Here is an 18,850-nt window from a genome sequence, read left to right as displayed (position 1 = left end):
TTGAATTTACAACATGTTAAACCAAAACAAAACAACCCCCCCCCTCCGACTACCCACCAAAGGCAGTTCTGCCTGGCCCCTGACCTGTTCCTTCCACAGGCCAGCCACCAAGGTTCAACGTAGATCCAACAGTTTTAGGCGCTGGGGGCACCACACTACCCTAAAATCGTCCTTGAGAAATGCCAACGTTTCTCCCTAGTCTTTTGCAAAATTAGCCATATTGTTGTTCATAGCGTATATTGCCCATTCGAGAGATATAATTTCCCATATCTTCCGCAGCCTGTCCTGCATCATGGGAACTTCCACGCTTTTCCACCTCTGCGCTATTAATGTCATGGCCGCCAGCATTAGGATCTCTCTTGCTTTCTCCCCGCTGCGGTGCTCCCTCTGATTCCTAGCAGTTTCTGCTCCGGTGGTCGGCTTTCCCCTGGCCCAAAGGCCTGGTCCTGTGCCCTCTGTATTTCTTGCCAAAAGGCCGATATTTTAGGACACTCCCGCAACCCCTCCAACAGTCCCCTGGGGTCCCCGGGTACATCCTGTGAAGTCGGGCTGGTGTATAGTGCCAGCCTAGAAGGATCTTATACCAGGTTTCTTGCAACTGGGATGCCCTAGCTAACTTGGGAATATTTCTCCATAACCTCTCCTACTCCTCCCTTTCAATCTCCCTCCCCAGGATCCGCTCCCATCTCCGCATGTACGGCCACTGTTGCCTAGCATTTGCTTTGTTCAATATCCTATAGAGTTTGGAGATGAGCCCCTTGGACCCGTCGTTACAAGCTTTGTTGTTTCCCTGGTTGCTGCTTCCCTGTTCTCGGGATTCAGTAGCCAATGCCTTATTTGTGCATATCTGAGCCTTTCCCCCTCCTTCACTGAGAATTCCCTTTTACAGTCCACAAAGGAGAGTATTTCCTCCCCTCAGAACATGTCTCCCAGCTTCCTACACCCCCCATCCTGCCACTGCTTAAATGCCCCTGTTTCTAGTCCCGGAGTGAAGTCCCGTTGTTGAAAATGGGGGTAAAGGGGGACGGGAAGGTTGTTATCCCCTGGTTCTCACCATTTTATCCCAATTGTACGCCACCAATTTGGTTATAGTACTCTCGTACAGATGCTTTGGCCTGTGTTGTTTCGGTAGCCACAGAACTTCCACCAACTTGTGGGATGCTACCACTCTATCCATTTTAATCCCATTGCTTGTCTTGCATGCTTTCCCCTTCCTGAAGCCATTCTCTGATCACCCGTAACTGCGAGGTCTCATAGTACTGCTGAAAATTTGGCAGTGCCAGACCACCCTCCCCTTTGGGTGCCATCATCAAAGCCCTACAAACCCTTGCTCTCTCTACCTCCCATACAAAGTCATTAGTTAGGGCTTTCAGCTCCCTGAAAAAGCTTGCTGGTAACTCTTGGGGTATCGCTTGGAATAGATACAGCAATCGTGGGAATGTAACCATTTTGACTGCAGCTAGCTGACCCAAACACGAGACCCAGAGGGTCCTTCACCTATGAAAGTCCTGCTTAATATCTTTCAACATTGAGGGGTAGTTGGCCATGACCCAGCTTGGGAGGGTTGGTGTGATTTTCACCCCCAGATATCTAATACCCCCTGGACTCCACACAAAGCGGGTGCTCGCCCTCACTGTTTCTCGTTCCCCTACCTTCAGGGTTAGGTTCAGTATTTAGGATTTGCCGATATTCACCGTCAGGCCTGAGACCTCTCAAAAGTCTTCCAGCAGGGATCTGCTCGCTTGGATGGACACTTGGATAGAGTCTGATGGTGTTGTCAGGGGGAGCAGTATGTCATCAGCGAATGCTGCCACTTTTTGATGTTCCCCCCCCAAACCGAATGCCCCTCACTCCTTCCGCTTCCCATGTAGCCTGTAGGAGGGGCACCAGATATAGTGCGTAAAGCATAGGGGACAGCAGGGTCTCCTGTGAATGCAACCCCTTCATGTCTGTGCCCCTGACTTCATGACATGACTTCCTTCCTCTCTGATCGATCCTTGCAGGTTCAAGTTGGTTCCTTCCTCTCCTCTATTTCTAACTCTACCTGTGCTGTTCCCCAGGGGTATAACCTCTCTCCCTTGCTGTTCAACCAATAACAGGCACTTCATGCCCACCGCATTGCCGCGCTCTGCCACAACTTCCAGTGCTATGCGGATGACACTCAGCTCATTTTCAGGCTACTCTCAGCCACCACTTCTCCCTCTCTCATCTCTGACTGTCTGTCCACCATCCAGGAGTGGTGTGCTGCCAATGATATCTTCCTTAATGCCAGTAAGACTGAGATACTCCTCATCAGCAAACCCGCTCCCTCCTTTCCTGTCATTCTCTGGCTGGCCTCTCTTGGCCCTCTTTTTGGACCCACCTGTGAGGCTAAAAACCTCAGGGTCATCTTTGACTCCACACTCTCCTTCTCTCTTCATATCTCTGACGTCTCTAAGAAGTCACACCACCAGCTGCACCGCCTCAGAGATATTCTTCCTTTCCTCTCCTTCCCCCAGAAGCACACTGTCTCCAGAGCTCTGAAACATCCTTGTTTTGTGCCTCTACTGAGCTTAAAGGGCCTTGACAGCACCCCATTCACCACCACTCTCGTTGATGGCGTCTGGTAATTCGCCTGTACCATCGTTAGGTATTCCCCTCCGAGGCCATTTCCTGCATCACCCGAAATAGAAAGGACCACTCCACCGGTCAAACGCTTTTTCTGTGTCCAGGGCCATTAGGACCACCGGAGTGTCTGTTTTTTTGTGCCTTTTCCACTAGGTGTGCCACCCTTCTGATATTGTCCGCTGTTTGCCTGCCTCGTATAAAGCCTGCCTGATGCGGATGGATCAGGTCCGGGCGGTATTCCTCCAGCCTGTTCGCCAGGATTTTTGTGTATATCTTGGCATCGACATTTATCAGTGCAATGGGCCGATCGGATGTCCTTTGCTCGGGGTCTTTGTTAGGTTTGAGGATAAGGGTTAGCTTGGCTTCCTCCATGGATGGCGCTATTCTACCTGTGGACCTGAGGGTGTTGAAGAGGAATGTCAGGTGTGGGGTTAGCTCGGTCACAAATGTTTTATAAAAGGCTGTGGTTTAGTGGCAGGTCACTCTCCTTACCTCGTCCTACGTGATCTCTCGGTTGAGGGTCTCCTGCGCCTCCGTCCCTATTTCTTGCAACTTCACCCTTCCTAGAAACTCTGCTTGCAGATGGGGCTGGGGGTTTTGTGATGTATATAGGGATTCATAAAATTCTGCCAACGTTTCTTGAATATCCCCTTCACAGCCCTTTTGAGATAGGAAAGGGTGAATATGCGAGAGAAGCCTAATATAATAGGCTGATGCTGAGACCAAGCTGTTAACCTGAGCAGACATGCTCAAGTTATGATACAGTGTCACTCCTAATTTTTTGATTTTTTCTTTTGTTGTAATGTCATAATTCGCGATGCGGAAAAATGCGGAAAAATTCATACTCTTCGTCAAGTTTAGCGAGTCTAGGCCTGGAACCAACGATCATAAACTCGGTCTTGCTACGATTCAGTGCCAGCCCATTTGTGTCCATCCACTCATGAATTAGGTCATATACCTCTGATACTGCTATGGCGTCTTTCTCATAAGTACCTGTAAGGGGATGAGACATCCGCTTAGCTTAAGAAGCAGATCTTTTTCTCCCCTAGAATGTGAAAAAAGGGAACTGTAAAGAGATTGTATGAGACCGGGGATAGAGAGGCCCCTTGGGGCTCACCATAGTTAAGTGGAATCGGGTCTGCCTCCGCTTGCTTGCTACAAACCCGCATAGTCCTCATCCCTAGGAACGATTGCATCCAGACCCTTGCTTAGTTACTAAAATTAGTGATATTCTTTAGTCTGCTCATGAGGAGAGGATGATCCACTAAATCGAATGCAGCTGATAAATCCAAGGACATCAGCAACATTGCTCTGCCCTCATTGATGTTAGTCATCATGTTAGACTTTAGTTCCAGCAATGCTGATTCAGTACTGAAACCTGGTCTAAAACCAGACTGACCTTCATTCAGGATAGGATGATCTTTTATGTGGCACAAGAGTTGTTCATACGCCAGTCTGTCCATAATCTTCAAAATGAAGGGAGAGTAGGAGAGTAGGAGATTGGCCGGTAATTGGTAGCAATTTTGGGGTCCTGATCAATTGCTTTAGCAGGGGAGTGATAAAGGAACCCTTCAATCTAGTGGGAACTCTTCCCTCTCTAAAAGAAGCATTCACAATCCTGGTGATTGAGCTAATCAGAAGCTCAGAACAGGCCTTGATAGCAGTGGCTAGAAACTGGTCCCCTTTGCAAGCAGATGGCATGAGTTTAGCTAAAATAGTGCTAAGTTCATCTCCTGTAATACTCTTAAAATTAAACTTAGGTATAGATTGCACTACGGTAGGATTTTTCTGTGGGACCTTAAGGACTTCTATTAGCCGTGTATTTAAGGTTTGCTCAATGACGTTTTTGATTTTTTTTTGTCTTGGTTATCATGGCTTCTTGAATATGTGTACACTACACCTTATCTTTACAGATAGATTCCTAATATTTAATATCAGGTTTCTCCAATTCCCTAAGGATAGCAAACATTTCCTTGGAATCATATATTGGGCATGTTGAATGTGTGCTTCATAAAACTCTTTTTTGGCTTTTATAACGGCCAATTTGAGTTTATTTGCCGCCGCCTGATAGGTTGTCCTGTCCTCTTCCTCCTTTGACTTTTTTCACTGATTAAAGGTTTTCCTTTTTACTATTCTTGATTTCTTGAGTTCCTCTGAAAACCAGGTGTTTTTTGTGTGACTAGTACCTTCCTATTTTTTAACTGAGCTATTACATCAACGGCTTTAGGGCCTGATTCATGGAACATTTTCCGATGGAATTGCACCATTATAAAACACTTCCATGAATCAGGCCCTTAGAGAGGGTATCCAAAAAGGAATCAGTCATGCCCTCCACATTCATGGGAGGCGACAGATCCCCCTGGGGTATGGGTGGTATCCAGTCCCTCAAAGTTTCAGCATTGATCCTCTTCAGATTTCTGGACATAATCCATCTTTGTTTTGGTGTAGTCCTTTTGCGCAGGCTCAGAATGTCTATATCAAATTCAATAAAGGTGTGATCCTACCAGGGACATAAGGAGATATTAAATATATTGCTCTTTACATTGAGTGAGAATACCCAATCCAGTATATGACCCTTAGAATGAGTGGGCTTATCTATGTGTTGTAAGAAGCCCAGGGCGTTCATAAATCTAACAAGTTCTCTAGCCGCAAGGTTTTTGGGGTCATCCTTCCAAAGATTGAAATCTCCCATTATGAGCCATTTGGAAGTACCCTTAAATTGAGACAGGACCACACTGTTCAGTTGCGATATGAAGTCTGGCATAGTGTTTGGGGGACAATATACCAACAAGAGATTTACAGTGGTGGAAGCATCCGTTCTAATTTTAAGACTGAGGGGCTCACACCCACTAGGGCCCTGAAAATCTGCCTTCCATATATCACGGGATTCTTTTTTATATGATTGCCACACCCTCCCGCCCCCCTGATTCTCCCTATTGCCACATAGGATAGCATCATCTTTGGGGGTAGCAAGGGCCAGGGATGGGTCTGTGGGCTCATGCATCCACGTCTCAGTCAGAGCACAGATATCTAGGTCTTGCTGAAATATGTATTCCGCTATTTCAACAGCGTCAATTAACAATTGATTTAGTATTAAGTAAGAGAACTCAGAGGTTCATACTGTCACCCATCTGTATATCAAGGCCTTTGTTTTCCTTATGAGTGTAACACATTTTGGTATTAGCATCCTGTTGGACGGTGGACATCTCACATGGGAGGAGTGGAGCCACCTGGCCCAATATTGGGTCAGCTTGGGTCAGGAGCACCCTCCATGGTGCTGTTAGTATCCTGAAAAGACTGCGGCCTCTTTCATAACCAAACCATCTAATATTCTCTGTGAGTTGTCACGTGGCGATGTGACAATGCTTTGCTCATGGTGGTAACTACTCTTGTTACTTACGCAGAAATGTACCTTATTTCTGTGAACTGGAGCTGATTTACCGATATCAAAAATGGCTCTGGCAGCAGCAATGGCAGACAGTACTTCAGGGATACCCAGGGAGTGAAGTGACCGAGATTTTCGATGCTTCCTGTCTTCCGGTCCTTCACGGACCTCGCGCCTGTTCTGAAAATTTAAACGTGCGGGAGCCGCTATGTCCTCTGGGGGATGTAGTCTAGAAAGCTGCCTGTTAGTATATGCACAAACTATTATTGTAAAACAGCATTAGCAGGCTTAGACAGGCAAGAAAGAATTTCTAAACGCAATAGAAAAGTGTAATACAAGGTAAAACTCAAATTAAATGATCCTAAAAACAATTTTACATTAAAAATACGGCGAGGTCTAAAATATCCTGTCTGATCGTCACTAATGCTACAAAGCTAGTAAATTATGCTGCAATGCTGGGAACCCTAAGGCTGCTGCGCTAAACTAAAAACAAGTCACAAGCCGACCGTGAGTCAACAAAGACGTCATTAGACGTCCTTGGTCTAAGAGTAGGTATGGTAATAAGTAAAAGTTACTGCAGATTTGAAAATTGAGGAATTGGAAACTCTGAGAAGTTTACTTACCTGATGCCAGGTATTATTAAATTATCATAGTCTATTCTTGAGTAAATTTGTATATGATATTAGCATGGCCGACTCTGACGTATTATGGCAGAAATGTGTATCAGGCCATTTAATTTCATTGACTTTTAGCCCTGACTAAATTATGGCGGAACATCGAAAAAAAACAAATGGTTCTTAAAGATTGTACGGCTCGATTACGTAAGAATGATAAAATTGTAAATATGTTTCTTTTACATGTTTTTCCCAATTGGTTTTGCTAGTGCGGTAAGTTTAAATAAATAAAAAACAGACTTCAGACTTAATGTAAAAAAGTAAAAGCGCAAAGAGTGGGGCTGGAAGACAATTGTCACACATTTCCTCAAGGAGTAGTAGGGAGGTGGAGAATCTTGATTATCATGAAATACTTGTAATTGTACCTTTACTTCATCGTCCCAGATTCGGTTGCCAACCAGACGAGCACCCTTCGATACACAGTCTCTGTCAGCCACACTCATCATCTTCTCATCTTCAGAAAAATTGAAACAGCTCCCAGCTAGTAAATACCAGCCCGTTTGGCAACATTCTTGAAACAATGTAAAAAAAATGCTTTAAAATGTTCCACATATCCGAAGGGCTTACTATAACATACACATAAAATAACATTGATTACGTTCCCACAGTTTACTTTATTAAAAGCAAAGATTAGACCTAAGTGACTTGTTTGAATATAATATAACCATGAATCGCCTTTAAAAGATAAGACATTGTTATATTGTAGTCTTGTCTTGTGACTGGCCTGGAGTGCTTGCTATTAGAATGTTGATGCATGAATGCAGGTCAGGAGAATGTTGAGTGGATCTGTGTGTGAATATTCTAAGAGTGTCAGTTGGGGGCCTGAACTGGGATGATAGGATGGCCGGTGGGTCTAGTCCTCTGTTAGTACTGTTAATATCTATCCATATTACTGTCCTGTCCATACGTGACTGTAAATACTACAAGAGTGACTGGAATATGTACATACTGTACATGCTGTATAATACAGCCTTACCGGGACCAATCTAGACTCCACAGCAGGTCTGTGTATGAGTGCTGGGTGCTGATGACTACAGAGAGGCTTTACAACAGACATTAAGGCGTTTGACGATTAACTTATCATGAAAATCATGGTACAACCTCAGCGTCAATAAAGTACTGTTTTCATATCTTTCTAAGTAAACTATGGATACGCATCCTGTTGGAGCAAACGTCACACACGCACGCACGCACTCGCACGCGTGACATGACCGGTTATGTGATGTCAACAATTGAGTTAATAAAATGCCAGCCTCTGCTCGAGCTGGAACTCAAGCCTATTCTTTGTGGGTTCTCCGAGGGACCTAATACAATGTAACACAGTTCCTGTCAATACCTTAGATGCTAACATACGACAAGTACTCAAGAGGAATGGTCTACAAAACACTTCATGTTAATTAACAATTTTTATTAACATAGATTCACTCATGGTAGCTCGCGAACAGCAATTAATTGCTGTCTTCCTCGGCTGACTGCATTACTGTTATTCCATATCCTACGCATGGCTCGAAAAAGTGTGGTACAAGCCCTCAATTACCCCTCCTCATAATGTTTTTTCAGCTTTACAACAAAAGTCAACTTCTATGGGATTACCAGATCCTCACCCAGACTCTTTAACATTGCTTAGACCTATTGTATCCTCTGTTGCGGCACCCATACTTTTGGTCTCAAGGGGTAAATGATGAAATCAGGATTGATGCATTAACTACACATCAAAGTGTCATCACCTCACTGGAAAGTGTTCCTAATGAGGAACGTAACACAGCCCTAAGGAAAAAAAAACAATAAACTTAAAAATGTTGTGATGTCAGCCAAAATTACCAATTTCTTTCCACGGCCTTGCACAAATACAAGATGAGGAAATTAAAGAAAGCTCAAAATGCAAAGCAAATAGATCCCATTAGATACAGAGAGCGTAACTATATAAATGATGGAAGTCTTTTGGATCTAAATCTCTCCAAAGATGATCAAAATATGCAGGACCATAATGTTCTCTTGTTTCTGAACCCTGAGCATCAGTTATCCTCTTTAATTGATAATTTATCTTCACTTTTAGATGAGTTGGAGTCGATGATCAAGGACACCACTGACTCCTCAGTCTGAACCTCACAAGGTTCACTGCATTTACATTACACCTTTTGGGAACTGTATGACGGCATTGTTCTCAGCTCGTAGCCACAGGACGTTGAGATTCCCCGAATAAATTTGAACACTTGCATCGAGACTGCAGCTTCGTCCTTCGCGGTGCTCGTCGACGATCGATTGTGGATGTCCTACAAAGATGAGGCAAGCGGTGCACCTTGATGCAAAGAGTTTGATGCTGCAAAGAAGACTCTTTGATGAACGTAGGCCCAGCAGCGGTCGTCGCTGTCATTGTTGGTGTTGACGATCGGGAATAGACCACGGCTAGATTTCGGATCTTCACTTGTCGGCGTCTTTGTGGACTTTGGGTGGTGGGAAACCCACCGGCGGAATTTCCTCGGTTGTCAAAGACCTTGACTTTCTCCGGGTGGACAAAGCGGTCGACGGTGATGGCAAGGGAGCCGTTCATTCAATGTTCTTAGGCAAGGTGGATGTAACGCTCACCTGATTCCCGCAGAGGCGCCGGTCTTGACTGGGTGAATGCCGTATCTTCAAAGGTGATGTGTAACACACGGTTGGCTCTTTGGGCTGGACCTCTGTGCACTGTATGTCTGACTCGAAGAGTAAGATGTCTTAGGTAAGTGAACGCCGAGCTCTCCATCTGCCTCGGGGCAGGGTGCCATAACCAGTTTCTTCACTGGATAAGGGTGCAGGCCTCTTGACCTCAGAGGACTGCTGTCCGTCGTTAACTGCACGAACGGTAAGTTCTGGGCACTCAAATGTCTTAAAAGTCTTTTGTAATGATATCTCTTGTTTTGCAGGGTTCCGGCGATGGCGGATGGCGGGCTGATGAGAGTTGAGGATCGAACCCGCGTGAGGAATAGAAGCGCCTGGAAGCACGTAAGTAAGCGCTTGTAGCCTGCTTCACGATGCGCACTAACTGTCCCTTTTATCTTGCAGGTACAAGTTCGGAGCTTTAGAGAAGCTGAAGGGTGCTGGAATACCCACTGGATTCCCCGTGGGAAGGAGTAATGGCACGTGAGTAATAAAGTTGCCCAATGTCTTTAAACGCACCTTCTTTTGTCTTTCAGATGCGGGATGCAGCGCCGAAGGCCTCCGGAGCGTGCGAAGAGCTGGTAAGCTTTTGTCTTTCAGATGCCGGAATGCAGTGCGAAGACCTCCGGAGCATGCGAAGAGTAGGTAAGCCTTTGTCTTTCAGATGCCGGAATGCAGCACGAGGCGCTGGTGACAGCCGATGGACCAGGTAAGAGATGCGCTGCCACTGAAGACCGTAGTGCTAACCTGTTCTTTCTTTGTCTTTACAGGTGCTGCTGAAGACTGGATTCCAGGATGGTAAGCCTTTGTTCCCTTAGGCCCAGGATCAGAAGCAGAAGACACGATGAGCGTTCTGCTGCAGGGAATGCAGAATAACACAAAGCAAGATTCATCCATCGGGTGTGGTTTAAATAGCCTCCTGTAGTGCTTAGGTGTCTCCTTCCACAGCCACGCCTAGGTAAGAAAAGAGTTCCTGCTTTCCAGAAGAGTTCCAGTGTTCTGAACCTAGGGAGTGGCTCCTGCCCCACCCAACAGGAAAAGTAGTCCCAAACAGAAGAGGATCAGGGGTTCAACTGGCAGGTAAGTAAGCAGCATGGTCTGCTGCAGGTAAGTCCACCCAAGCATTATGAGCCCGGCGCTTCCAGCGCTGGGACTGGGCATCTTTATGAGCCTGGTGCCACTGGCGCCAGGACAGGGTCCAAAAGGTCCCAATTGGGACTGGCTGGCACTCGGAACCGGGGTTATGGGTCTGCTTCCAAGGGAGTCGGGCAAGTCCTGATCTTTTGGAAGCAGAGATCATGACAGCACCCCCCCTCAAGGCCCCTCCCAAACCGGGCTTCTCCGGGGGTTTGGGCTTGTTAGGAAATGTTCGATGAAATCTTTTGATTAGACGAGGCGCGTGGACATATTCTGCAGGTTCCCAGGATCTTTCTTGGGGACCGTAGCCTTTCCAGTCAATCAGGTAAAATAGTTTAGATTTGGAGATCTTGGAATCCAGGATGCTTTTGACTTCAAACTCGAGTTCTCCATCAACTAGAATAGGTTTTGGAGATGTAGTTAGTCGGGTTTGAGGTTGCACGGGTTTTAATAGAGAGACGTGGAAGACCGGATGTATCTTCATGTGAGGGGGCAAGTCCAACTTGACCGCTACTGGATTTACTATGGTAGTGATGGAATAGGGACCAAGGTATCTTGGGTTGAATGTGCGTGGTCCTTTTAGAGGTAGATATTTGGTGGATAACCAGACTTGATCTCCTACTTGATATTGGGGGGCTTCCTTCCGATGTTGGTCTGCTCCTTTCTTGTATTGTTCTTTAGCCCTTCGAAGGTGAGAAACGGCTTCCTTAAAGGCTTGGGTGATTGTAGAATGCAGGTGGTCTACTGCTGGTGTTCCAAGATCTTGGAGTGGATCCAACTCCGAGGTTCGAGGGTGACTACCGTATAAAAGAAAAAACGGGGTCTTCCCAGTTCCCGAGTGGACAGAGTTATTGTAGGCATATTCGGCTATCCAAAGGATATCTTTCCAAGTTTTTTCAGTTTGTTGTAGCATGCAGCGCAAATACTGTTCCAGAGTTTGATTGGTCCTCTCGGTTTGTCCGTCGGTTTGAGGGTGGTGGCTGGTCGAAAGTCTCACATCAATTTGAGCCGACCGACAGCAACTTCGCCAAAAATGAGAAATAAATTGACTACCTCGATCCGAAATTAGAACTGAAGGAAAACCGTGCAGTCGGACGATGTTTTCGAGAAATTCTCGGGCCAGAGTTGCTGCTGTTGGTAAGCCTTTGAGTGGAATGAAATGCGCCATCTTGGAGAATAGGTCCACAATTACTAGGATCGTATTGTATCCGGAGCATGGAGGTAGATCGGTGATGAAGTCCATAGAAAGCGTATGCCAAGGGCGAGGCGGGATGTCAATAGGGCGTAAGAGGCCGGCTGGTTTTTCCTTTTGACTCTTGTTTTGGGCGCATACTCCACAGGACATTATAAAGTCTCTGATATCTTTTTTCCAAGACGGCCACCAGAAGTAGCGCTTGATCTTTTCCGAGGTCTTGGTCATACCGGGATGTCCTTCCATTAAAGAATCGTGATAACAAGAGATTACCTTTTTCTGTAAATCTGTGCTGGGCAGGTATAACCGTTCTTGGAAATATAATAGGTTGTCCTTCACCGTAAAGTCCTTTCCCTGCAGATGCCAATTCTGTATGTCTGCTGGAGTTACCAGTAGCCTGGCTTTATCCTTAACTTCCTTTATGGATTGTGTGGCATTACACCTAGAATTCTTTGTTCGGGAATGATAGGTACAGGTTTAGGATTGATCAAATGTTCTTCCACTCCCATCCGAGAAAGGGCATCAGCTTTACTGTTTTTTGTACCAGGTCGATAGGTAATTATGAAGTCAAACTCAAGGCAAAGAATAGTGCCCAACGGAGTTGCCTAGAGGATTGAGCTTTTGCGGTTTTCAAATATTGCAGGTTTCGGTGATCTGTAACCACAGTAACGGTGTGTCGGGCCCCCAGAAGATAATGCCGCCAAGCCTTAAAGGCGGACTTGATAGCTAGAAGTTCCTTATCCGTAATAGTGTAATTGATTTCAGGAGGCGAGAATTTGCGGGACCAAAATGCCACGGGATGCAACTGATTGGTTACTGGGTCCTTTTGTGATAGAACTGCCCCCATGGCAAGGCTCGAAGCATCAGTTTCAACGATGTAGGGGAGTTCTGGGCGAGGATGTTTTAAGATCGGTGCAGAGATAAATCTAGTCTTCAAATTCTGGAAAAAAACGTTTGTTTTTCTTTAACAAGGCGGTGATGGGCTGGACTATTCGAGAGAATTCGGGGATAAACCTGCGGTAAAAGTTAGCGAAGCCTAACATGCTTTGAACACCTTTTACGGAGGATGGCGATGGCCATTTGAGAATTGCATCGACCTTCTTTGAATCCATACGCACTCCGCTAGGTGATAATATGAATCCCAAGAATTCAACTTCAGTCACGTTGAAAACACATTTTTCCAACTTAGCGAAAAGTTTGTGTTGATGCAATCTCTCGAGGACCATTTTCACGTGTGTCCGATGTTCAGTTTCCGATGAAGAATAAACGAGGATGTCGTCAATGTAAACAACAACACACACATCTATGAGCTCTCTGAGGACATCGTTCATAAAATATTGAAAGGCGGCCGGGGCATTGCAAAGTCCGAAGGGCATGACCTGATATTCAAATAGCCCATACTTGGTGCGGAAGGCCGTCTTCCATTCATCGCCCTCTTTTACTCGTACCAAGTGGTAGGCTCCTCTAAGATCCAGCTTTGTATATATGCATGCTTTTCTGACTTGGTCCAGGAGTTCAGGGATCAAAGGAAACGGATATCTATTCTTAACGGTGATCTGGTTCAGGGCGCGATAATCTATACAAGTTCTAAGGTCCCCTTCTTTTTTTGGAACGAAGAACAAAGCTGAGGAAGCAGGGGACTTGGAAGGACGAATAAACCCATTCGCTAGGTATTGATCCAGGTATTGTCGGAGGTGAAGATTTTCAGGCTCGGTGAGGGCATAAATTCTACTACAAGGAGGAGTAGATCCAGGTATCAGGTCTATCTGGCAGTCATAAGACCTATGAGGAGATAGAGAGTTAGCCTGATCCTTCCGGAAAACATCTTGGAATTCTAGGTATTCAGGAGGTAACTGGGGAGCCTCCGAGGAAATTGCTGCCAGTGCAACACCAGGTCGAGGGTGACAAGTAGAGACACATTCTGGAAACTGAACTGTTCTTACTCGCCAATCGATCTGAGGATTGTGCTTCTCTAACCAAGGAATTCCTAGAATAATCTGGAACTGAGGGGCCTTGATCACATCGAACACAATCTTCTCATGGTGTCCATCTTGACTTACTAGCGTCACTTCTTGGGTGGTATGCGTTACTGGTCCGGAGGCTATCTCCGTACCATCCACCGTAGTAATGACGTCCTTTACAGCCTTTGGACAAAGAGTCAGATTCATCCTCAAAACCATTTCATGATCCACATAATTGCCGATGGCACCGCTGTCGACGTAAGCTTCAATCGCATGTAATCGATCCGGATGTTCATGGCTAATGAGGACCATAGGTATCACGAAATGCGAGGTCACGGAACTGGTTTTAACGCTCGGCAAGAGGACCTCTATTCTTGTCGGGCGAGGTCGTGTCCCTGCTCAGAGTTTGTGACCCTGGTAACTGCGGCTCCTACTGCCTTCTTGGCTGGTTTCACCGGACAGTCTCGAAGAAAGTGCCCCGAGTTTCCGCAATAGAGGCATAATTGCAGCTGTTTTCTCCTTTCCCGCTCCTTTTGTGTTAGTGGTCCTTTCAGGCCCCCTATTTGCATGGGTTCCCCGGAGTCTACTCCTTTGGTAGGAGTTGGTGGTTTGGAAAATACTCGAGCATCAAACTTGGAATGATCAGCCTTCCTGTTCTGCAGTCTGTGGTCAATTTGAACGACTAAGTCAATATAGTCCGAACAGTCTTGCGGGGGATTCACTACTTGGGCTAACACATCTTTGAGCTCTCCACGTAGACCTCTATAAAACAGCGTAATCCTTTTGTCCTCAGGCCATCGAGTTTCCACTATCAGTCTGTTGAAAGACGCAATATAAGCCAAAAGGTCTTGATTACCCTGTCGCAATGAAAGGAGCTCCTTGTCCAAGGCCTGCCCCTGTGAATGTCTTGCAAACAGTTTTTCCATACTGAGCTGAAAAGCTTGAAAATCATGGAGAACCGGATCATCTTGATTAACTAGAGGGATCGACCAGTCTGCTGCATTGCCACTAAGGTACGAAAGCACGAAAGCTACCTTAGCTTGATCAGATGGAAAGGCTGCTGGCCGGCATAAGAAGTGCAACCGGCACTGATTAATAAATACTGCAAACCTCTTTGGGTCACCAGAAAATCGTTCGGGCGGAGCCAGAGGTACATTCCCAGGTAGGTTTATCTGCACTGGGTTCGTAGAGGATGTTGAAGGAAGTTTTGCCCCTGATGCGGATAACGGAGTTTGTCCGGCTTGTGACTGTAGCAATTGTCTAGCGAGATCGTCTGTTCGCTCTTTGGAAATAATCAGTTCCCTTCTTAGAGCATTCGTTTCCTGACGGGCTGCATGCACTTCTGCTCTTAGTTCCCCAAGTAACTGGGCTAGCTGGTCGGTATCCGAGGTTTCCATAGCGCCTGGGTGGGAGTTTTGCGGTAGGCTTTGTGTTCTGTAACGCTCACCTGATTCCCGCAGAGGCGCCGGTCTTGACTGGGTGAATGCCGTATCTTCAAAGGTGATGTGTAACACACGGTTGGCTCTTTGGGCTGGACCTCTGTGCACTGTATGTCTGACTCGAAGAGTAAGATGTCTTAGGTAAGTGAACGCCGAGCTCTCCATCTGCCTCGGGGCAGGGTGCCGTAACCAGTTTCTTCACGGGATAAGGGTGCAGGCCTCTTGACCTCAGAGGACTGCTGTCCGTCGTTAACTGCACAAACAGTAAGTTCTGGGCACTTCAAATGTCTTAAAAGTCTTTTGTAATGATATCTCTTGTTTTGCATGTTTCCCGCGATGGCGGATGGCGGGCTGATGAGAGTTGAGGATCGAACCTGCGTGAGGAATAGAAGCCCCTGGAAGCACGTAAGTAAGCGCTTGTAGCCTGCTTCACGATGCGCACTAACTGTCCCTTTTATCTTGCAGGTACAAGTTCGGAGCTTTAGAGAAGCTGAAGGGTGCTGGAATACCCACTGGATTCCCCGTGGGAAGGAGTAATGGCACGTGAGTAATAAAGTTGCCCAATGTCTTTAAACGCACCTTCTTTTGTCTTTCAGATGCGGGATGCAGCGCCGAAGGCCTCCGGAGCGTGCGAAGAGCTGGTAAGCTTTTGTCTTTCAGATGCCGGAATGCAGTGCGAAGACCTCCGGAGCATGCGAAGAGTAGGTAAGCCTTTGTCTTTCAGATGCCGGAATGCAGCACGAGGCGTTGGTGACAGCCGATGGACCAGGTAAGAGATGCGCTGCCACTGAAGACCGTAGTGCTAACCTGTTCTTTCTTTGTCTTTACAGGTGCTGCTGAAGACTGGATTCCAGGATGGTAAGCCTTTGTTCCCTTAGGCCCAGGATCAGAAGCAGAAGACACGATGAGCGTTCTGCTGCAGAGAATGCAGAATAACACAAAGCAAGATTCATCCATCGGGTGTGGTTTAAATAGCCTCCTGTAGTGCTTAGGTGTCTCCTTCCACAGCCACGCCTAGGTAAGAAAAGAGTTCCTGCTTTCCAGAAGAGTTCCAGTGTTCTGAACCTAGGGAGTGGCTCCTGCCCCACCCAACAGGAAAAGTAGTCCCAAACAGAAGAGGATCAGGGGTTCAACTGGCAGGTAAGTAAGCAGCATGGTCTGCTGCAGGTAAGTCCACCCAAGCATTATGAGCCCGGCGCTTCCAGCGCTGGGACTGGGCATCTTTATGAGCCTGGTGCCACTGGTGCCAGGACAGGGTCCAAAAGGTCCCAATTGGGACTGGCTGGCACTCGGAACCGGGGTTATGGGTCTGCTTCCAAGGGAGTCGGGCAAGTCCTGATCTTTTGGAAGCGGAGATCATGGTAGTGGAGTGTTGCGGCTCCGGTCGTCAAGCAGCTGTCCCCACTTCTGGGCAACATGACTCAACTGGCTTCCTGCGGTTACAGAAATCCTCTGAATTCTGGTCGCTGATGATGGACTTCGATGGCCTCGATGTCCTGGTGCTTTACTTCAAGATTTCTCGGCGACCACGTCTTCAGTCGACAACCTTTCGGGACTGGCTTCCAAGGTGCCTCGATGATCAGCTTTTGCATGATGTTCCCTCATAGCTCGGGCAGAGGTCTTCTAGCCAGGTCCTCTCTTGGATCAGTCCTTGACAGATCCGACAGCTTTTAGATTTCATCGACAGAAACCAGCAGCAAACCTTCATCTTCCAGCTGGGCTTCAAGGATAAGCAGCTTCAAGTTTCAATTTCAGCTTCTGAACAAATTGGGCAGAGGAAGGTCACCAGATATACACATCTGTCCCTCATTCACACTGCCGAGCCAAGCTCGTCAGCCATTCAGACAGCCGGCATTCATGCAGGCACCCAATCAGGCTCACAGTGCATTCAGACCATTCACTTCACCCAGATACCCATAACAAGGAATGTGGATTGGGGCAAGCACACAGCCTTTCAGCACACCACACTGCATTCATGTCAGTTTCAGGCAGGGCTGTCTCATTCATTGTATCATCCACATAGAAACCAACACCCATAACATAGAATTCATATTGGTCACACACTCTGTTCACACAGGTCCCACCCCAAGGTTGTACCCACAATACCATATATGGTTCTTCCACCCAACAGCCAGCCAGGGGAAGGGACAGAGTCAGGGCTTCCCAGGACTTTGGTAAAATAAGGTAACAGGCAATAGAAAGCAAGAGGCCACAGGGGCCATCTTACCTTCTATCAGGAATCCACTGATTCCTATGGCAGGGCCTGGGTATCCCAAAATGGAGGATACTCAGAGCACCTGTCAAATTCAGCATGGAGCTGCCACCAACCCATACCCTGCTCTGTGGGACGCACACAGGTGCCCATAAACATACACTAGGAGTACAGGGTGGTACCCCGACCCATGGGTGCCATAAGGGTATCCCACAGGTCTCTGTTCACCAACAACCAAAAGGAGAAAGTGCTGCACTGCCAGAAGTCCCAACTGGACAACTGTGCAGAAAACATCACAGAACACACATGATAAGGGATTACAGGACGAGGACATGGAGGCCCTGTCCTTCCAATGCATTTCCAGCATCACAGTCACCCCCTCCGTCCCCAGACTGAGGTTAGGGTGGTCACGAGATTGACACCCTCATTCAGACAGTCAACATACCTTCTGCAAAGGCCATCTGCATTATCTTGACTCTTCCTTGGTTTATGCTCAATAGTGAAGTCTAGCCCTTGCAAGATAATGGACCACCTTTTAAGGGTTTATGGTCGGTTTGGACCTTGGAGGTAGACCCCTTAAGGTAGGGACTAAAACGCGTAATGCTCCAAACTATACTGAAACATTCCTTTTCAACAGTGGCCCCCCTAAATTCTCTACCTTTGAGTTGCCTACTGATGAATATGATAGTATGTTCCCTTCCTTTGTCATCAAACTGGGACAAGACAGCTGCAATTCCAGTGTCACAAGCGTCAGTTTGAACAATAAAGGGTTTGCTGTAATCAGGTGCCCTGCACAGACTTTCCTTCAAGCCAACAAAGGCCCTCTGACAGTCTTAAATCCAATTAAGCTTCCTTCATTGCTTGGGCGATGTCAGAGGGGCAACAATGGTTCCATAGTCCGCATGAAGTTCCGGTAATACCTAGTGAGGCCCAAAAAAGTTCTCACCTGGGTTTGAGTAGTGGAAGTCTCTCAGTTATGTACATCCTGGATTTTATGGGGGAGAGGTTGGATTCCACCCCCTCCTACCTCATGACTAAGATAAGTGACTTTCCCCTGAGCTATCTGGCACTTGGTGGCCTCAATAGTGAGGTTAGCTGTTTGCAAGCCATGCAACACCCCATACAAATGAGTCAAATTTTCTTCCCAGGTGGAACTATAGACGGCAATGTTGTCTAAATAGGCCACACAAAAGGCCTCCAGCACACTGAGTGCATGTTTGACCAACCCTTGGAAGGTGGAAGGTGCATTCTTTAACCCGAAAGGCATGACTCTAAACTGGTAGAGCCCCTCAGGTGTTGAGAACGCAGTTCTTTCCTTAACCTGGTCTGTCAGATTTATTTGCCAACAGCCTGAGTTGAGGTCAAAGGTGCTTACAAATTTGGCCAGCAGCCGAGGTACGAGCACGTAGCTGAAATCCTGCTAAAATTTGACTCCAGAGGGCGGACAAAAAGCCCAGCAGGGAAAAACTTACACTGTATGTTCTGGAGCAGCCAAGCGGGAAAGGAGGAACGAAAAGCTGCCCTAACTCCTGAAGGAAGTGGACGAACGCCTGGCAGCAAGGAAGAGAGCCAGTAAAACCAAGATATCCGACGGGACCTTCTGTCA

The 18,850-nt window shown here is 46.8% G+C and overlaps 1 protein-coding gene across 2 annotated transcripts in view; it reads right to left on the bottom strand.

Moving 5' to 3' along the window:
- The window catches only part of CD72 (CD72 molecule), a 196,254-nt gene that overhangs the window by 117,956 nt on the left and 59,448 nt on the right, over window positions 1–18,850 (bottom strand). For both annotated transcript variants that reach the window (XM_069626763.1, XM_069626762.1), the window contains exon 5: window positions 7,032–7,177. In XM_069626763.1, coding sequence (XP_069482864.1) covers window positions 7,032–7,177 — 146 coding nt within the window. The remainder of the gene's footprint in view (window positions 1–7,031; window positions 7,178–18,850) is intronic.

The sequence above is a fragment of the Ambystoma mexicanum genome, chromosome 6p (genome assembly GCF_040938575.1).
Source record: "Ambystoma mexicanum isolate Mex_15411 chromosome 6p, UKY_AmexF1_1, whole genome shotgun sequence".
Classification (NCBI taxonomy): Eukaryota; Metazoa; Chordata; class Amphibia; order Caudata; family Ambystomatidae; genus Ambystoma; species Ambystoma mexicanum.
This window is presented reverse-complemented; position numbering and strand designations above follow the sequence as displayed.